Raw genomic sequence first — 20,301 nt, 5'->3', positions numbered from 1 at the left:
AGAACCATATTTCACATTTAAATCCAGTATTCCCTTCTTTCTCCATATGCTCACAACCCGAGTAGTCTACCGGCACTCGGACGAGGCGGCTGGGGAGTTTTTGCCATCACCGTTCTTTCTGACCTGGTTGGAAATAGTGATTTGGTTTTTTCTGGGTAGATACACCCGGCCCACGCTTGTTTCATTGTCATTGCTTTTTTGTTTGGCTTGTTTCTTGGCTTTAGTGAAACACTCTGATCAGTTTTTAAAGATAGATTTATGACAATTTTTAAGAATAGAAAACCTTTTTCTCTTTGTTAGGATTACTGTGAATATTTCCCAGTAATCCTAGATGACACAAATTTAGAAGTTATCAGAAGATAAATCTATGGTGACCCATCAACTGAAGATTAGTTCACTGATGTTTGTAGTATGTCATTTTTCTTCCTTTTTCTTTTTCAATGTTTATTTATTTTTGAGAGAGGACGAGCAGGGGCAGGGAAGACAGAGAGGGGATAGAGGATCTGAAGCAGACGCTGTGCTGACAGCAGCCAGCCCAATGCGGGGCTCAAACTCACGAACTGGGAGATTATGACCTGAACTAAAGTTGGACGCTCAACCGACTGAGCCACCCAGGTTCCCGAGTATGTCATTCTTCTTAAAATAACTAATATTAAATGTACTGCTGCTTTCCACAGAAGTAGCTTCTGAAATCAGAACCTGTTCTCTTAACACCTTCTTAGCCCAATAAATACGTAATCCACTGGGAAACAGTAAAGCGGGCAATCAGTCAAGCAAGCATCTGTTTATTCCTTCATTGACTCATTGAACTTCAAGCAGCATATGCTTCAGAGTGTAGGTTCTGGTACAGACTGCTTGGGGTCAGATCCTTGCTTCATCACTAGTTGGCTGGATAACCTTAAACAAGTTACCTAACCTCGTAACCTCTCCAAGCGTTGGTTTTTGCATCTGCAAATAGTAGTAATAGTCATACGGGGACTCTCCTGTCCCCTCCTCAATAGGGATAATAAAATAGTCACTCCATAGGGTGAGGACGAAATGAGAAAAGCCACTTCATGCATGTTAGCCCAGGGCCTGACACATGGTAAGTAGCGAATAAATGTTCCTTGTCATCCCCATTTTCCGGGGTGCACCGAGATGAATGCAGGAGTCATCGCCCTGCAAGGAGCTTAGGGAGGGAGACGTGTACACAGTGAGGACACTGTACTGGGACACGGGCTCTAGGAGTGGCTGTCAGAAGACCACAGGGGAGCCGGGAACAGCGGGAGCTGCCCGTGGCCTGGAGGGTCAAGGACAGGCTCTCAGAGGTGGACATCTTCTTGGAGCAGCAGTCTCACTGGAGTTGGGTGGAAGAATCTAGACAGTAGTGGCCGCAATCTTCCATCTTATGCATTTGGGCTCAAATATCTTGAGCATAAATCAGGCCGTAGTGCTCAGTCGTTAATTCACTGCCCGAGGAAGGAGAAGCTTAAAAACATCTCTGAAACACTTTGCACTTATCTTACTACGCAAGAGCATGGAGAAATTTCAAGGGTCCAAATCGTGTTGTATTTTCTAAAATTAAACGCTTAGGGGTGCCTGAGTGGCTCAGTCAGTTAAGCATCTGACTTCGGCTCTGGTCATGATCTCGCGGTTCGTGAATTTGAGCCCCGCGTCGGGCTCTGTGCTGATAGCACAGAACCCACTTCAGATCCTCTGTCCCCCTCTCTCTCTGCCCCTCCCCTGCTCTCTCTCTCTTTCAGAAATAAACATTAAAAATAGAGAGAGAGAGATGGGCGCGCCTGGGTGGCTCAGTTGGTTAAGCGTCTGACTGTGGCTCAGGTCATGATCTCACGGTTCATGAGTTTGAACCCCACGTCGGGCTCTGTGCTGACAGTTCAGAGCCTGGAGCCTGCTTCCGATTCTGTGTCTGCCTCTCTCTCTGCCTCTCCCCTGCTACTGTTCTGTCTCTCTTTCTCGCAAAAATAAATAAACATGAAAAACAAAAAGTCTTTTAAAATTAAACACTTAGTTCTACCAAAATTTTATCAAATAAAAAATCTACAAAGGATTGGCCCTTTAATGACTTCCTCTAATTTTTATCTGATTCACCCTTAAATATGTGCCAGTTGTAGCTTACACATACTTTGTGATAGAACTTCTGCCCGAGCATTTTTTACTTAATACAGAGCATCTACCTTACAGTACAGTTCTGTTCATAGTACATCCAATGTAGAGCCTCATCAACACGGATTCTCAGCTCCAGGTAGACCAACTAGACCAAGCCTGCCCTCCCATCTAGGGTATTCTCATGGGTTCCCAGCTCACTGGCCGTGCTCTGGGCATTGCATTTAATAAATAGTAACAGTGCTTCCTGCCAAATCTACCTGGAGCAGACCTGTGTTCTAGGAAATGATTTCAGTTTTTCTCAAATAGAAGCAGATCGTGTTTGTGAGCACAATAAAATCACTTAGGAGGGGGTTTTGGTGGCTTTTTTAAATTTCGTCTCCTGAACTAAAGCTCATTTTCCTAGAAATACATCTGACGTGCTGCAAAGTAAATAGCAAACAATAATAAAGGATCATTGTACACGGAAGTATTACGAGCAGAAAGACTTAACCTCACGATCTTTCAACCATCTTATAAATTCTGTTATGTGCACTGAGCCCCAAATCAGTTAGGATTCCACAGAATCCTGACTCTTCATCCACGTTTTTTTTTTTTCCTTGAGCCAGTCGTAAACTTAACTAGTTAGCCAGTTGAGTATACAAACTACTGTATGTAATTTATTACTTTTCAGTTGAAAACCTGAGACTAATGTCCAATATGAATACTCATATAGTTCTTTTTACTTCTTTAACCAATGACCACATGTAGCTAGCTATAAACATGTTTTACTGTCATTCGGCATTGTTAATACCTGATGTAAAATAGCCTATATCAGAAATGTTGCCTCTGTGATTACTTGACATGATCTCTTTAAAATTGTTTTACATATTTTCCTTTAGATTATACAGGGGAATCACATGATATGCTCATAGGGACTGAGGGGGAAATCTTTTGATTTACCTGGTTAGGGGATTCTCCCACTCAAACTAGACCTTGACCCCAACTTCTACCAAGCAAAGGGAGGCCACAACTGAAATGCAAAGAGAAACAAGAGAGTTAACGTCCACAGTCCCGGGTCCATGAACATTTTCAAGAGTCATTATGACTACATGTAGTTTTTGCCTTCAGAACTTTACCCAGTGCAAGATATGATGCCACTAGATAAGGAAAATGCAACATTTGATAGGCTATTGTGCTAAGTAGCTGCGGTCCTGAAAATAAGCAAGACGTCCACGAAAATCCAAATTTACAGTGCGAATTCAGACTCCTAACTCTTAAAGTGATGCCTCCAAGTGTCATAAATTCTGCCCCATCCTTTGGATGTCATCATTTAAAGATCATATGACTTCAGGAATCAACAGAATCTGTAAATTAGCGTATTAGCCATCTGTCTTCGCTGGAGTCAAATAGCGATTCTGTCAGAGGATGCCTAGTTTGTAAAATGATAATTCATTTGGAAGAGTGTGGCTCCTAGCATAGCCATCATTAGTAAGCAGAGAGGTCTCATTTAAAGTAGCGCCAGTCAACAAAAAGAAGGGGTTCGATGATACAATGGAGTTTTAACCTGTTTTTAAAATTTTTTTTTTTAACGTTTTATTTATTTTTGAGACAGAGAGAGACAGAGCATGAACAGGGGAGGGGCAGAGAGAGAGGGAGACATAGAATCGGAAGCAGGCTCCAGGCTCTGAGCCATCAGCCCAGAGCCCGACGCGGGGCTCGAACTCACGGACCGCGAGATCGTGACCTGAGCCGAAGTCGGCCGCTTAACTGACTGAGCCACCCAGGCGCCCCTTTAACCTGTTTTTAAAAATATATGCACAACGTTGTCGATCGTTACGTGGTAGTAAGACACTGTCACTGTATTTATAAAATGGAGATCAAAAAATTTCATAGTGAAAGTTTGAGATTAGTTTTCTTCATGTCTCAGAAAATAAAGCTACCCTCTCTTTTTAAGCAATCAGTTTGCTGCTTTGCGGCACCTTGTAAGACATAGCATTAGCACCCGTTACTACGAAATCTGCATATGAGAAAGGACAGAACAGGGGCACCTGGGTGGCATATGAGAAAGGACTGGACAGGCAGGAAGGGGGCAAAGGTTAGTCACCTCTGCTCCTGCCGCTGCTCTTACTGCCTCAACTGGTAAAACTGACTCCTTTGTAAGAGGCTCATAACTGGGTGAGCTCACGTTCCTTGATCTGGAGAGAACACTTCAAAATAACAATGTTTGTCCGTCAGTAGAAAGCAGACCAGGACATGCTGACAGCTTCTGCATTAGGACAGCCTCTCAGAAATCAAGATACTATTATCCGTTAGTGAATCTCTGGGCTCCACAGAAACCTCCAGATACTTAGTTTTAGGAGTCGCAGCAAATGCTAGAAACAGTAACTGCGTCTCATAAAATGCTATCCCGTCCCTTCCTTGATGATGCCCATCCCTCATCCCTCACCCCGAGGCAGACGTTCACCCACACTTCCTGTGTTTTGGGATAAAAGGTCTCTAAATCAGTATTATTTTCAAATGGATGAATTTTGAGTGAATTCTTACACAGTGTTTTGTTTACTCTGTATTCTGACAAATAGCTATTGGGCAGTGACTGGGCGTTTGGCACCGTGAATACAAACAAGCACACATTCTGATGAGAAGCACAAACTGCCAAGCAAAGAAATGCAGTGTGGAAAGTGCCAGAAACACAGTTCATAGACAAGGCTGAGTATGTGAAGGAAGGAGGGCTCATTTCGCTTGATGGCTAGTTCAGGTCACTATTCCTCAACCCGGGTCAAGTCCTCCAGGGTGAGTCCAAGGGCAAGTTCTGGGAGTCTCAGGTCAGGTGGCTGAGCTTTAAGCACCTGTTGAATGGTTTCCCAAGTTCAACAGAGATAGATGAACGAGTTCAGTTGGTGTTTCCCCCTTTTGACTCCTGAAAATTTGAAAGCTTCAATACCACCCTAGCCCCTCAGATAGCTGCTTCTGTAAAGGAAATTGGGACTCTTTTTTTTTTTTTTTTAAATGGCTTGTAAATGATACATAGGAGCACGGAGCAAAAATCTGAGATCAATTCATTTAGAATAAGGTCTAAATGCAGCCAGCCATAGGATATGCAGAGCAAAACTCTGGTTATGAATAAAAACTTCCCCTTAGATTATGATGATAAAAGTCTCTCAATGTGATATTTCCACATTGAATCATTCAACAAACCTGCATTGAGCATCAGGTGGTGTGACAGCTTCTTTTCCAGGAGTTGGCGGTGTAGCCTCTGGCTCCCAGCCACACACACACCCCCCCCCCACACACACACACACTTTTACCAGCTGCAAGACCCAAAACTCAGCAATCAGTCTGACGCCACTGCCCTTACAGTGATATTTACCAAGCATCCAGGGACTAAAAGTTGAAAGGCAAAGTGAGGCAGAGAAATGAGACAACCTTGTGGATAATCCAGTCGAGAATTGCATTTGGAAAAGGCAGGACCCAAACTTCCCACGTCATCAGAATCATTTGCAGCCTCTTCTGGACCCTCTTTACTCCGACTGTAGTGTGTTAGGCATTCTGGGAAGCACGAGGCCAAACAAAAGTGATAATTCCTATTCTCCAGGAGAAAAACTAATCCCGGATCCTCGTGTTTGTAATATGGTTTTAAAAATCCAAAGGAGTGCCGGGCTTGCAAAGTGATTAAGTATGGTTATTCAAGAACAAGCTTTTGTAACACATCTTAGAACCAATGAGATGTTCTTCTGACTTTTTTCCTAATCAAAGTTTACCAAGTGCATCTCATCATGTTACTGTTTTAGAGTTATCATTATAATCAACAGCAGATGACTTAATAGCTTAGATTATGACTAATGAACTTCTGCCCATTCGACAAGAACTTATTGAGTATTTACGATGTGCCAGGCCTGAGCGATACAGAGTCTGACTTACAGGCATCAGGAAGGGCCACAGTCTGATACCTAATTATATGGTATAATAAATACACCCATAAATAGCAGTGACAAAGAGTGGATGGCCACCTCCACGGGAAGGCATTTATTCTAAATGTTCGCTGGGCTGCCGAATGAAAAGACAAGCTATCCGCGTCCACGAGTGCTGACAGACAAGATATTATTACTGTCTGAACGTATTTCACACTACTTAAAGTCCAAGTTGAAAGGCGCCTTCCAAGTCTCCTGCTTCAACATCCCAATCGGAAAATCCCTGATGGGGAAGCAATGTGACCAGAGCATCGGTTTTCCAGTGGTGCTCTGAGACATAGCTTCAGATTCTCCTCCCAAAAGTAGCGGCGAGAGGTGGAATTGAATTACCTTGGGCACCTGCTCGTTGTTTTTATTTATTTTATGGGTTAGTTTACATAAGGTTTCCCTGGAGGAAAAAAAAAAATACAGTTCCACAGCTGGAAACCACTGGCATGGGCCTGTGGGGCAGTCCGATGTTTGTGTCCGTACGCAAATGAGATGATTTAATGTTGGGGAAAGTAATCTGGAAAGTGTAATGCACTGAGCACGTTTAAATTATTTTTAAGTCATTTGGTTACCATCTCTTGGGACCGTAGTGCCTTCACTTAAAAAAGGAGGGTGTTCCACCCAGAAATTTCCCATCCCGCGTAGCTTTACAATTACAGGAGTTTGTGATTATCCTCTTTCTCTTGACTGTTTTCGGAGACAAGAATGCATTTTCAGCGTGCTCCTCTCCGTTGCTTTCGAAGAGACTTAATGCTGGAATTAGAGCATCGTATTTTGTAATAACTAGTCACTGGTTTTATAAGTCGCAACTACTGGCACACAAAAGCCAAAACCATATCGTACGCAGGGTATGGACACTTCAGTAGCTAGTGATGTTCTTCTGTTGCACATATGCCCAAAGGCGCATGCTTCAAATGTTGCTTTTAATGAAATATTTATGTTCTTTTTGGTAGCCAGAAGTGCAACTTGCTGAAGGCTTTGATGTGTTCATGCCTAAATCACAGCTGGACTCTATATTGTCAAACTACACTCGCTCAGGAAGCCTTCTGTTTAGAAAGCTGGTGTGTGCGTTTTTCGACGACAAGACTTTGGCTAACTCCTTACCCAACGGGAAGAGGAAAAGAGGACTCAACGACAACCGGAAAGGACTAGACCAAAATATTGTGGGTGCAATAAAAGGTTGGTCTGCATCATTTCATTTTATGGGTTCTTGGTTGAGCTTTGCCTTCTTTTCATAAAGACGCAGCTGAAATTGTACTCAGCTAACTGGAAGCGAATTGAATTTGCCCTTGGCAGTTTTCACCCACTGGTGTGGCTTTCCGGTATGACCTCTGACACTCACCACCCCAAGTATCACTAGAATTTGGTATTTCAAGGGTGATGTTGGCTTGTTAAAAATCATTTCAGAGCCAGTTTGATTTGCTGCAGAACCAAAAAGAAGTGTTTTTCTTGATTGTCTCTTAACATGAAAGTATCTTTCTTCGTAGTAGTTTCTAACTAAGAACTTCACCAGAATATGATTTTGACCTAAATTGTTAGTTATAAATAAGAGTAAGGCTCTGATGCTTTTTTGAAAACAGTTCTCTCCAAAGTTTGGAAGTTGCTTTATGAGGTCATTGCTTGTAAAGACTATTTATTTATTTATTTATTTATTTCATTTTTTTTTTTCCAATAAGGCTCAGTGAGGAAGTTTAACAAACATTAACATTTTTTTAATGTTTTATTTATTTTTGAGAGACAGAGCATGAGCAGGGGAGGGTAGGAGGGGCGGACAGAGGATCCGAAGTGGACTCTGCACGGACAGGAGCGAGCCGACGTTGGGCTCGAACTCACGAACCGCAAGACCATGACCTGAGTTGAAGCTGGATGCTCAACCGACTAGGCCACCCAGGCGCCCTTCTAAAGATACTTTAAATGTCAGTGACCCCGCTCTGAAGGCAGATCCCGTGTACCTCCACACATCCCTGGCCTGCTCTGCTCCCTCTGGTTGTGTATGCAGTCATGCCAGCTACATGCAGAGAAAACCATGAGTCTCCCCGCCCCCCCTTAGCGCTCATGAACAGGTGCCTGAATTCCACTGCGTCACAGCAGCCAGGCAGGTGCAAGTATGAGTTCATTTACATCCAGTTCCACATCATAGACCTATTTCTTAACTTTCAAATGTCCGTGGATAGGACTCTGATAAATGTAATTTCAGGTAATAGAAATATTTAAATATTTTTTTTAATGTAAATGAATTCTCAAATATGAACACAGCTACCATGAAAGTGGAATTTGAGGATCAGGCCTTAATTTACACTGGAATCACTGATAAGGATTCTTCACTGCTCGGTCCCGGCCTCACGTGGCTTGTGGGCAGGGACTGGACCCAGAGAGCCTTCCTGCCTCACTTCTGCTTCCTGTTATCTTGCAAAATGAGTAAATGAATTTAATAGCGCTTTAAGGATACTTGGAAACCCACAATTAACTTTACAAAATATTGTGATTTTTTTCTAAACAGTTAGCAAGTACCAAACAGCCTTTGTTGGTGGCCAGAAGGACGTAAGCCTTCAGTAACAGAAAATTTATCATCCTCCAACAGAGTTTTTTCACTTAAAGTGACAGTTGAGTTGTATGAAATAAGAAAAGCTACAGAGACATTACAATCCCTGTCATTTCTGAAAAGGATGATTCAGCCTGAAGTGACACTAAACACAAGATTACTGAATTTGAAGAATGGTCAGTGATGTAACTGAGACCAGCTAAAGTTGAGAAGGGTCTCATTTCCATTTAATATGTTTGGAGGGCTGATGACGCTTTTTAGGCTGAAGCTTTTAAACACGTTGAAATGTAGCTAGGAATTGTTTTAATTTCCTTCTTTTCAGGACAGTGTATTAACAGTATGCAAGTATTTGGAAATGAGGGAACTGTAAATGACAGTAGAGGAGTTACCTTTATACTAGATGGTAATGAAACATGTCATTACAAGTAGAGTGATAGGGGTTGCTTCTGCCATTTTCAGTGGAGACTGGACATCATACAATAGTTTGAAAAAGTGTATTGCACAGAGAAATAGAGAACATGCCTTAATTTTCTTCACAGCCCTACTCTTTAGCTAGAAATAAAAATGGTAACAAGGTGGGCCATCTGGGTGGCTCAGTCGGTTAAGCGACCGACTTCGGCTCAGGTCATGATCTCGAGGTTCGTGAGTTCGAGACCTGCATCGGGCTCCGTGCTGACAGCTCAGAGCCTGGAGCCCGCTTCGGATTCTGTGCCTCCCTCTCTCTCTGCCCCTTCCCTGCTCATGCTCATTCCTCCCCTCTCTCTTTTTCTCTTTCTCTCAAAAATAAATAAACATTTTTAAAAAAGGATAATAAGGCTTCTGCTCCTCATATTCAATAAAGCAGATTATTCAAATCAAAGACCTTAAGTTTTCCATACACTGTTCTGTTGAATTAAATCTGGCATTAAAATTCTATTAAAACAACAAAAACACTTTAAAATGGACAGAAACCCAACCATAAGCCACCAACTTAAGTCAACAAATACTGTATATTCACTTGTTTCCTTGTAGGATTTACTCATAAACATATATTTTGATCTAGACTTTCCCCCTGGGTACAAAAATAGTACATGCTTGTAAAAAATCCAAACCATAAAAACGTATAGAAAGCTAAAAGGCCTCCATAGTCCCACTCTTCAGAACTTACTGCATACATTCCTACACTCTTTTTTTTTTTTCCTAAAATCTTTATTCACAATATGGGTATGGTATCCGATTTGTCTTTCTTAACAAGGACATTCTGTTTATACTGGTCAGCCAACATCTTTACCTGATTTATTCTGATAATTTCTTGTAAGCATCTTGAGGACAAGCTGTAATCTTAAATATGTTTGATTACCTTTTGTGCTTCACTGAGAGCTTTACATATAGTAGGGTTTCCATCAGTATATGTTGGGTGAGTTTTTATTTTTTATCTTGACTTTGGCCCTAATTCATTGACCTAATAGTTCTGGTACTAAATACCCATCCTTATGTCTTCTCCCAACCAATCTGAAATGATAGATATCAAAAATGTTATAAATTTCTCCCAGTTTTAATAAAATGCCAATTAAAGCAAAAAAAAAGGGGGGGGGAACCAAAGTTCAGTATAAATTTGGGTACAACTCTCTTGATTCTTTGATACTTTTTTCCTTAATTTCCTTAATTCCTTTGATATTTTTTTCCTTTAGCTGCAAGTTTATTAACCCACATATTACGATATAAAGTGGTTTTTGAAAGCAGCTAGTAATTGAAGGTTACTCTACCCGGTTTTTCTTGCTACTTATTGGTAGAGATAAAAGGGGAAATTTACTTCCCCCAGCCCAAGTCTTTTGAATCTGAGTAATCTGTGCAAGTGATAAAATGGTTTCTTTGTACACAATAGCAGCAAAGCTACTCATGTTACCGTTGGTGTCTGCCACTTAATTTAAAAAAAAATTTTTTTTTAACGTTTATTTTTTAGAGAGAGAGTCAGAGCGTGAGCAGGGGAGGGGCAGAGAGAGAGGGAGACACAGAATCCGAAGCAGGCTCCAGGCTCTGAGCTGTCAGCACAGAGCCTGATGAGGGACTCGAGCTCACAAACCATGAGATCACGACCTGAGTCGGACACCCAACTGACTGAGCCACCCAGGTGCCCCTACCACATACTTTAACAAAATTTTATAGATATGAAGTATTGTCTTTCTTCCTCTATCCTTTAGGGGATAGTGCACCAATACTGTATTAGTTTCAAAAGTCCTGCAACTCGCAATATACAAGACTGGTCAATTTTATAAAATATTAGAACTAAAAATAACAGCAGATGCTGACTTTGTTTCAAATGAAGTGACTATGTTGGTTAAAACAGCAGTGGAGGGGGGGGAGACAAACAAAAATCTGTAAAACGCTTATAATAAGAACAGAAATGGACTGAAGAAGAATCTATTGTGGGATTATTAACAAAGCTCTTTGTAGTGATAATTAATATTCCCCCTGACAGTATCTTGAAAATAAAACATAAGCCTCTTTGTAGAGATCACATTTTTGACATATTTTCCTCTGTTTTATGGTAGTTAACACTTTCTGGTAATTCATTAGAAATTCATTTATAAATATGATGCAAGGTATTGATGATGAAAGGGTCTTTAATGAGAAAGTCACCTGAGCACTTTGAGTCTAACTCTGGAAAGAAGCAACTTACGATCTGATTAAGTGGAGCCTTAGATTTTAGTGCCAAGGATGGTTTAGTATCTTGAATTTAATTCAGAAGTGATTTCATGACCAGGATGTAGAATGGAGGTCAGTACCCAGGTATGCTGTCCTCACTTCGTGCTACACCTGCTCAAGACCAGCTAATTCTTGATATCAGATGCCAGGAAACCATGCGGTGTGCCTTAGTGAGAGTTATTTGAATACTGATACTATCCTCGGATCTGGTGCTCTTCAGAAGACATAGTTGCAGTGAAGCAATTTGTAATAATTTTTTAAATGTTTACCTATTTTTGAAAGAGAGACACAGTGAAAGCGGGGGGTGGGGGGGGTGCAGAAAGAGAGGGAGGGGCGCCTGGGTGGCGCAGTCGGTTAAGCGTCCGACTTCAGCCAGGTCACGATCTCGCAGTCTGTGAGTTCGAGCCCCGCGTCGGGCTCTGGGCTGATGGCTCGGAGCCTGGAGCCTGTTTCCGATTCTGTGTCTCCCTCTCTCTCTGCCCCTCCCCCGTTCATGCTCTGTCTCTCTCTGTCCCAAAAATAAATAAAAAAAAAAAAAAAAAAAAAAAAAAAAAAAAAAAAAAAAAAAAAAAAAAAAAAACGTTGAAAGAGAGGGAGACACAGAATCCCAAGCAGGCTCCAGGCTCCGAGTTGTCATCCCAGAGCCCGACGTGGGGCTCGAACCCATGAACCGCGAGATCATGATCCAGGCCCAAGTTGGACACTTAACTGACTGAGCCACCCAGGCGCCCCGCAGTGGAGCGGTTTTTAGAACCCGGGTTAGGGTTTTTAATTCAGCTTCATAGTGATTAGTTGAGAAAGTTTTATTACTATCAAACTCTGCTAGATTCTTGAATCTTCTTGCATTCAAAGGAAATGATGTGCACCTGTCAAGTGAAAGACCTGGTCGACTGCTTACTTAGTTTACTTTGTTTACTCCGTGCAACCCCCGTGTGCATCCCAAACTGTGGCTCCCCTGGAGGGTAGTCAGTGCCGATGGTCCGCTGGGGTCAGAACCTCCCTGCGAAGGAAGGGAGCTCTTGGTTGGTGCTCCTCCAGAAACTGAACTGTGCCTCTAACAGGGTTAGAGAGCCCGACCACAGTCGGCATCACCCCCTCAGAGGCTCTGGCCAGCCGACCACCAAAAGCTCGCGTCTTATTCCAGCGACTCTGGGGACTTGTGGGGTCTGTGTGAGTCCTGTCACAATACTTTCACCTTCCGTTTTTATTGTACGTCGTCACCATTCTGCTTTCAGTTTGACCTCACAGGGATGTAAATTAATATGGTTGGGGTAGAATTTACGTCCACTCTATCATTCATTTCTTGACAGTAAGTTGTGTGTATCCTGAGAACTTTCTGTAAGACCAGGGAGGGAACGTCGGCTTGGGCTTGAATGTCCTAACAGCGCTGGTGATGTGCTCTTCATTTACACGAGAGGAAACTGAGGCTGTGAGAAGTCAAGTCAGCTTCCTTAACTTAAAGATACACGGAAGTGGTAGGGCCGAGATTTAACTCCAGGCCTGTCTGGCTCCAAAGCCGCTGTTTAGCACAGCTCATTGCTTTGGAGTATCTGGGAGGAAAAAAGAAAAGGTATCCCAACTTTACATTTCCATCTCAAAATGCATCATTTTGGATTCTTTATAAATTCCCCTAGGAAAGTCACCGTACTAATCATCTAAAACGATTCAGTCAGTCACTGTGTACGCAAAGCACATTCAGAGTGAATTTCTGGGTAAAAGGGTAGCTTTACCTCAATTTACTCTCTAGCTTCTAGGCAGGTCTTCCCCGGAAGCTAGTGATCGTCGGTCCCATCATGCTAGGGAGGAGAACAGAAGTGTGATCCCTTCCCCAAGGAAAAGAGTCACGGCTCAGACTCTTGCAGCATACAGGACCACAAAGAAAGAGCTTGAAAGTCACGCTGCACGTAAGTAATTTTTCAAAGTTGCCTGTAAATTAAATTTTAGCTGCACTGTTTGGCAGTTGAAACCAACTGATGAATGCTTTAATTCAGGAATCCTTTTGGAAGATAAATCATCGTTTGTTAATTTATCTGTTCGTATTTTGACATATCAGATCAGCTTAAAACAGGATACGCTGCATAATGTATAACAGCAAAATAATACGTAACAAGTCTATAATTCTCTCACACACACAGCCCGTCTCTCAGCTTTGTGACTCTTACACAGTTGTTGATTATTTTTCCCCACTCTTTATGGAGGCCCCGTGACAAGTAGGTGGTATTGAATCTTAGCCATTCTATGTGTAGAGCCCTGTACGTTCAACCCCTTCCATGGCGGGTCTCGTATTTTAGCGTGCATCAGGATTACCTGAAGTGTCGGTTCAAAATTCAGATTTCTGGGTCCCATCCTCGGAGACTGATTCAGTAGGTGTAGGGTAGTCCCAGGAATCTGCCTTTGAACAAGGCAGATGGTTTGACACGACCCTTGGAGAATCCGAGCCATCGAGCTCCTGATGCTGATGGCCGATTCTATCATACGACAGCCCTCCTGGAAAACCGTCTCCTTCCTCTGTTCCTTAAGAACAGCCCTTTTTCTGAAGGCTGCCCCGCTCGTCTCCTGGAACAAGCGAGACGATAGTGCGTGTCGACGCCTCTCATCCTTTTAAACCTCTGGGGTTCGACGTTATTCGTGCCGGCTGTGTTGTGCAAGGTCCTCGTTTCAGACATGCCTGTGGTACCTCACCAGGACTTCCCTGAAAAACTGCCTAGTTTACTAAGGTGGGCGAAAGGCCTTTCCAGACTTCAGCACGACTCGAACATCTGGATCCCAGAACAAATGCTGTATAGTTTTCCCTATTAAAGGCTTGAAGAAGGCGTGGCCTCCCTTGTGGGCAAGTTCCCGGCCAGTCTCCTGGGCCGCAAGTTTAGAGCACTTACTTCACCAGCTTTTTCACCAAACAGTGTGACACCAAAAAACATCGTCCTTGCTGCTTCTCCACGCCTGGATAAGTCATGAGAACAACCAAAACCTTCTCAGTATCATTGACCTCGCAAACGCAGAAATCATCAGCAGGCGTGAAAGCTCTGTTAACGGCCCCCACCTTGGTGCCCACCCGCTGCGAGCCAGGAACGTGTGATTTACGGCTGAGTAAGACATGGCCTCTGACCTTCAGACACGTCAGCAGTGAGCCACGCACACGGAACTGTCCCCCAAGGCAGAATAAAATGAGCATCAGAGTGCCCGTTCCTGAATGGAAGGAGAAAGCACAGAGGACGGACAGCCATGGAAGAGAAGGCCTCACACAATAGGTGACTCTGAACCAGACTTCACAGGATGGGAAGTGTGTCCCGTGCAAAGGGATGAAAAAGTTGACTACAGAATAGGTTTAATGAAGTTTACGTTAAATAAAACATGGGTGAAAGCCTTCCGCCGCCAGAACTGTTTGAAGTCTGTTCAAGTTGATGGGCCTTGAGTCCTCACCAACCTGTTTGTTTACCTGGAAGCATTTAACTCCGTGAATATAAATATAAACGCCAGTGAAACGGGCCCCGGATGAACGCCAGTTTACCCCCCGGGGGGGGGGGGGTTCAAGCAGAAGCTGCTTTTTAAAGCTTCTTCCTGAGCTTCCGAAGGCAACATCCCGGACCTGATGAAGCAGAATTTGGGGGATTGGGGCCACAGCAAGTCAAAAGTCTGTTCCTACTTTGTCCCTGGACTTCCATAAGCTCAAAAAGGAATCTCACCCTCCTCAAAATTATACATCCTTTTGCTTGCCACGTAAGGCACAAATAGAGGTGTGGGGAGATCTGTTAAGAAGGTCACGGCTTTTGGGGTCTTTATCCAGCCTCTCACGTAATGGGCAGGAACCAGTTGTAGGTTAACTTGCAGGGATTCAGCTCTGGCTCCCAGTCACCGAATTCTTACAAAACCTGCGTTTTAACACCCCTGCTGGGGTTGACAAAGACAGCCTTCTGTCAAGAGAGGTCAGTTTCTGTAGCACAAACGGGGCCACTCCAGTGTCATTGTGGGTTGCACAGGGTTACAGGTACCCCCTTCCCGTTGTTGACATTGTCGACTTGCGTACTTATTATGACAGTTTTCTGGCAGATTCAAGTAAGAATGTCGCAAGGAAGGGGTGCCTTCCCGGTTTGCACAGTGGCACCATATGGGCCAGCCAGGGCCCCGGAAATAGAAAGCAGTGTTTTCTGTATAGCCCATCTCCTTTTTCCGTGGATCCCGCAACAGATTGGCTGATCTCAAACGCCTCCCCACCCCTCCCGCCAGCGTCACAATGTAATGCCACATCTCTGTTTTCTTTCCCATCGTGGGGAAGCAGAATTGCATAAGAAGTCCAGAATTGGTGAAATTATGGTCCTCATCACTTTTCTCCTGGACCTATAGTTGGTGCCCATAATCTGGCAAATGTTTCAGTTCAGTTCCATGAATGGTCATTGACGATCTCATATGAGATATGCCTCAAAAATCTGAGAGATGCAGGAATTGATACTCACTTGAATTCCCGCCGTAGAAGTGCGTATGCAAATGATCATGGAATGCATACAGTCCCTGCAGTATTGTGGACTGATGGTAAGCCCACCCAAAAAACAAACCAACAAAGGAAAAGAAAAAAACTAAGAATAAGTCAGCTTCCATTAAGAAAACCCCTTGAAAATCCATCGACCTTCACTTAAAATTGAACCGAGCGCTGTCATCGATTTTGCCTGCCTTTAAGACATCTTTGTATAAAAGCAAGCGTGGCTGTGTCTATCCCGTTAAAAGCACCCTTAGAAGAGAGAGGTGTTGCCTCTTGGAAGCAGCCCAGTCTTCCCAGGGGCTGCACCCCTACACTCAAGTCTCCCGTTACACTGTGTTTCCAGGCTCTGTCTTTCCTGCATCTGGCTCTTGGTTCGATTCTGATGCTTCTCTATGGCCGGCTCCTGGTATTTCTCAGAACCTTAGCCTCCCCTCCTCAACCCCTTCCTTTGATCACCGAGTAAATCCAGTATTCCGTAAGTACCTCCCACCGCACCTCTTCCTCACCACCCACACCATCAGCCTAGCCATGTGCAGCTCAGTGAGGGCCGCTCCTCATTAGAAATGTGCACAGAAGTCAGGAGCGAGTGAGGCCAGAGACGGTGGGGACTAAGACACACAGAACATTCCAGCTCAATCGCAGGGCTTGGGGCCCGGCCTGGTCTTTTTTTGAAAGAGTCACGTGTGCCCCTCCTACCCCCACAGCCTGAACGGCAGCACAGGGCTTCTAACAGAACTCCCCGGAGGTGCCTACATTCTGCTTGCTACCTCTGAAAGCTCGGAATCCTCATCAGTGCCTTTTTGCCTTTGCCGCTAATCCCCCTCCTAACCCAGCCCTGCCGGTTCTTTTTGTCCTTGCTCCCTCGCCCCTGGTCTTCCGCTTCTCTGACGCCCTCCTAATCCAGCTGGGCATTGCCTAGTCCTTGACACTCTGCAAAAACCTCTGTAAATATCCTTCCCGCCCTGCGTTTCCCCCTCGAGTGCATGCTGTATTAGGATGTGACCAAGTAACACCTTGTAAAACAAAATTTCCTGACGTTTCCCCACCCAGCCCCTCTTTGCCCATGACGTCAAGTGCAAACTCCGGCCATTTCCAGACTCGCCATCACTGGGTTTCTCTCTCCTTGCAACTACATGTCTGAGTGCTCCCTCCCACCAGGTGACCAGCCCAGTGCTGGCGCTGTTTCTCACGCATCCCGTCCTCCTTGTGGACCGTGAGTTACGCTGTGTTCCCAGGTCTGCGATGCTCTGCTCCTTCTCTCTGAACGAATCCAGCTCTTCACGACCTCTTCACGAGGTCTAGCCACCTCGCATGACCTCTACCGCGAGATTTTCTCCAGGTCCCAGCCTGCACTGATTTCTGTTTTCCCTGCATTCCTAGAGCACACGTTACCAAGGCTTAACCCTTCACTTTGCTACTCGTGGCTTATGTGGAAGATGACAGGGTCATTTGTTCCCCAAACCATGACACTTTGGAGAGTGAAAATGGTCCTCTTAACCATTTCACCGGGGAAGCGGGCATTTTGAACCGTCCTGAACAAATCAGGATACGCGGTCATCCTATTTATGTTTGGGCATCTTGTCTCCTCAACAAGACCACAAGCCCCTGTGGGGCAGAGACCATGTTCTGTATTTGCTCTGCATATGCCTTGTCACATGAAACAGTGCCACTCACATAATTAACGATGAATGAATATAGGAAGAAAGGAAAGAGAGACGGAAGGAATGAGGCGGTCAATTTCTCTTCACTGAAAAACGTGGCTTCTTAAAAATGTAAATACAACTCCACTACATCGGATGGACACAGGGCACGAATGATGGGATAACGACACAGCTTCTCCATGACGACTCGGAGGAGGGCAGCTGAAATCAAAGAAGGCAGAATATAAGTCTGAAGGTGCGAAGAAACACCAACAGACAAATCGAGTGGTACCCAGCAGTCGGCCAGATTGCATCAAGGTGATCCCGGATATTACACCCAGTTTGGACAGGGGAGGCTCTGAAAACTCTTGATTGTTGCTGAATGTCCTAGAGCAGCCTCCGCGGGAGGTAATGTGGAGAGACTAGTGGGTCACGCTTCCATTCACACCGGAGAGTAATTCTCTTCCAAACGTTAAGTATAATAATGGTATTACGGGACCATGATTTGAATAAACCCAATAATGGAAGCCATAAGCAGGCCTGGTAAGCCACTTCCTGCTTTGGCCATCTCAAGACTTCTTGATACCTAAGGATGCTTATCCATCCATGTGGTTTTTTGGCCCTCAGCATCATGGCACCATGGCGCCTCAAGGACAGTATCAGAGAGAACTCTGAGAACTTTTATTTCGACAGCCTCAAAATATGAGCTCCCAACTCTCCTATGACTGACCTCAATGAGGAGGGAGTTGTCACCATTAAAACACAACAGAAAACAAAAGCCTCGCTCTGAGGCATCGGGCCAGTCCTGACACCCAGTGTCGTCACCCTGAGGTCACACCGCCACACGACAGCCATGGGGGGAGGGGCAGGGATGGTGGCAAGTGGGTTGACCTGGTGACCGAATCCTCATAGGCGAGACCCTGTCGCTGCCACTGCCCTCCTAGCTCCTTGCTCTTGTCTTCATACCTCGGCCGTCCCTGAGTGGTAGTGAGGGACAGAATGGTACCTGAACTTCTGGAACGTGCCCTAACGGACTCTAGGACTGTGAGTGCAGCTTCCAGCCTTACTGCTCAGGGCGTGAACTCTGGACTTCATGGAGTGACTTTGAAAGTTCCTACTGCAGGGAACCCAAGCTTTAAAAACAGAGAGGCGAACTCAGTACTTTCTCCTCATCGTGGACAAAGATGTCTACACAGAGCGGACAGACACAGAAGCGCTGTGAGCGGCCGAGCTCAGGCAGAGGGAGCACTGGTGTCCGTGTGGCCCTTCTGCCACTTGCCTGACTCTTTGAACGGATGATCCTCTCGGCTCTGATCTGTAAAATAAGTGACTTCTATATTTCCAAGATGCCTTCCAAGTAGCATTTCTATAAATCTGTGATTCTGAAACATTCTTCTTTGCCCAGAAAAGGGAGTAAATAGTAAAACACCATGACATCAGAACTTGTTATTATCCAGACCTTAATATCTCGCAGATATAATTTATTCCGTTGAAATATAGCAAACATGTTAAACAAACATGTGCTGTAGCAGCAAGCCAGGGGAAAGTGTTAATCATATTTCCCACCAAGCCATATTATAAATGAGCCCTGCTGAGGGCTCTCTTAAGTCGAAGTAAATTTAAAATTAACTTTGTTTAATTTGAGAAACCACTCAAGGCACTTTCTTGTAGACAGAGATGCCATTGTAGCAAAAGGAAGACAAGAGTATTGTTCTTTTCCGCCAGACCGCCGTGGCCTCAAATCTTTGAGAACCGCTGTGATTAAACAAGATTGCTCAGACCTCAAAGTCCCACCAGTTGGGGGGTACTGAAAAGGAGCCTTGTGGGTGTAGATTTACTCCTGATTCTGCCATGAAGGTCTTGAAACATGACCTCTCGGAAAAAAAAGGTGGGGATTGGCTAATTTTTAAAGTTTCTCCCAGTTCAGAAATTCCATGCTTCTGTAATCTTAGTCCAGATTCTCAGAAGCAAACCTAGAGAATTAAATAAATATAACTGGGAATCAATTTTCTGGATAGGTAGGGCCCTTTCCATTACAACAACCAACTGAAAATCACGGCCCCGCACAGGGATCCGCACTAGGGGACCAACAATTTGACGGTCAGCATGGTCAGGTTTCGCTCTCCTCGACCAGCTGACTGCCCTACAGTCTCTGGCATAGATAATTCGGTAGGATATTCTCATTTCATCAATAAACACGTTATTGTTGGCCTCACTGTATTTTCTTCACGTGTGAGTTAAAGATTTCGTTTTTAGGCACTTTAGTTGATGGACTGTGCTAAATCTCATTGTTAAATGAAATCCTAAATGAACTTTGAGGGCTCAGGGTCATCTCAAGACCTGTGGCCGTTTACCGAAGGAATTCTTGACTTCTTTCAAGTTAAGTCACAGACCAGAGCAAAATGATTCTCAGGTTTATTCTGTCACCAACTGCTGCCTGACCTGTGCCGGCCACGCACGAGACAGCCGTGATCTCTGCCCCTGCCGAGCGCGGCGTCTCGGTGATCGCTAAGCGTTGTTATTTTGAAAACCACGGGTTAACGAACTCGGGGCGGTGGGCAGGGGGTGGGGTGGCTTGCCTGGGAAGGTCACATCTCAGCCGAGACCTGGGGGGTGATGGACTGATGCTTTTAGGCAGGCAAGCTGAAGCCTTCTCCCGGCTGACCCTGAGGGAGAGCGGATGGAAGCAGTGGATTGAGGTCCGGTCAGGATCGATGTCACGGCATTGTCCTGGGAGAAACTTTCTGATTCCTTCATAGGCTGGCATTTGTCCCCGTTAGCAGAAGTGGGAATAATAGTATTCCTCTTCATCGTGACTGTGTTGAAGACATTTTCCAAGATTCATTCTCTCTCCACCTTCCCACCGAGATTAAAAACAGATGTTATATTTAGTTCGCACCCACCTTCTTTATTTTT

At 44.4% G+C, this 20,301-nt stretch overlaps 1 protein-coding gene across 9 annotated transcripts in view; it reads left to right on the top strand.

Moving 5' to 3' along the window:
• Positions 1 to 20,301, top strand: part of BEND7 (BEN domain containing 7) — a 77,814-nt gene that overhangs the window by 37,724 nt on the left and 19,789 nt on the right. For all 9 annotated transcript variants that reach the window (XM_042944922.1, XM_042944925.1, XM_042944919.1 and 6 more), the window contains one exon: positions 6,998 to 7,223. In XM_042944922.1, coding sequence (XP_042800856.1) covers positions 6,998 to 7,223 — 226 coding nt within the window. The remainder of the gene's footprint in view (positions 1 to 6,997; positions 7,224 to 20,301) is intronic.

The sequence above is a fragment of the Panthera leo genome, chromosome B4 (genome assembly GCF_018350215.1).
Source record: "Panthera leo isolate Ple1 chromosome B4, P.leo_Ple1_pat1.1, whole genome shotgun sequence".
Classification (NCBI taxonomy): Eukaryota; Metazoa; Chordata; class Mammalia; order Carnivora; family Felidae; genus Panthera; species Panthera leo.
Note: the sequence above shows the minus strand (reverse complement) of the source record. Positions and strands in the feature narration are given on the sequence as shown.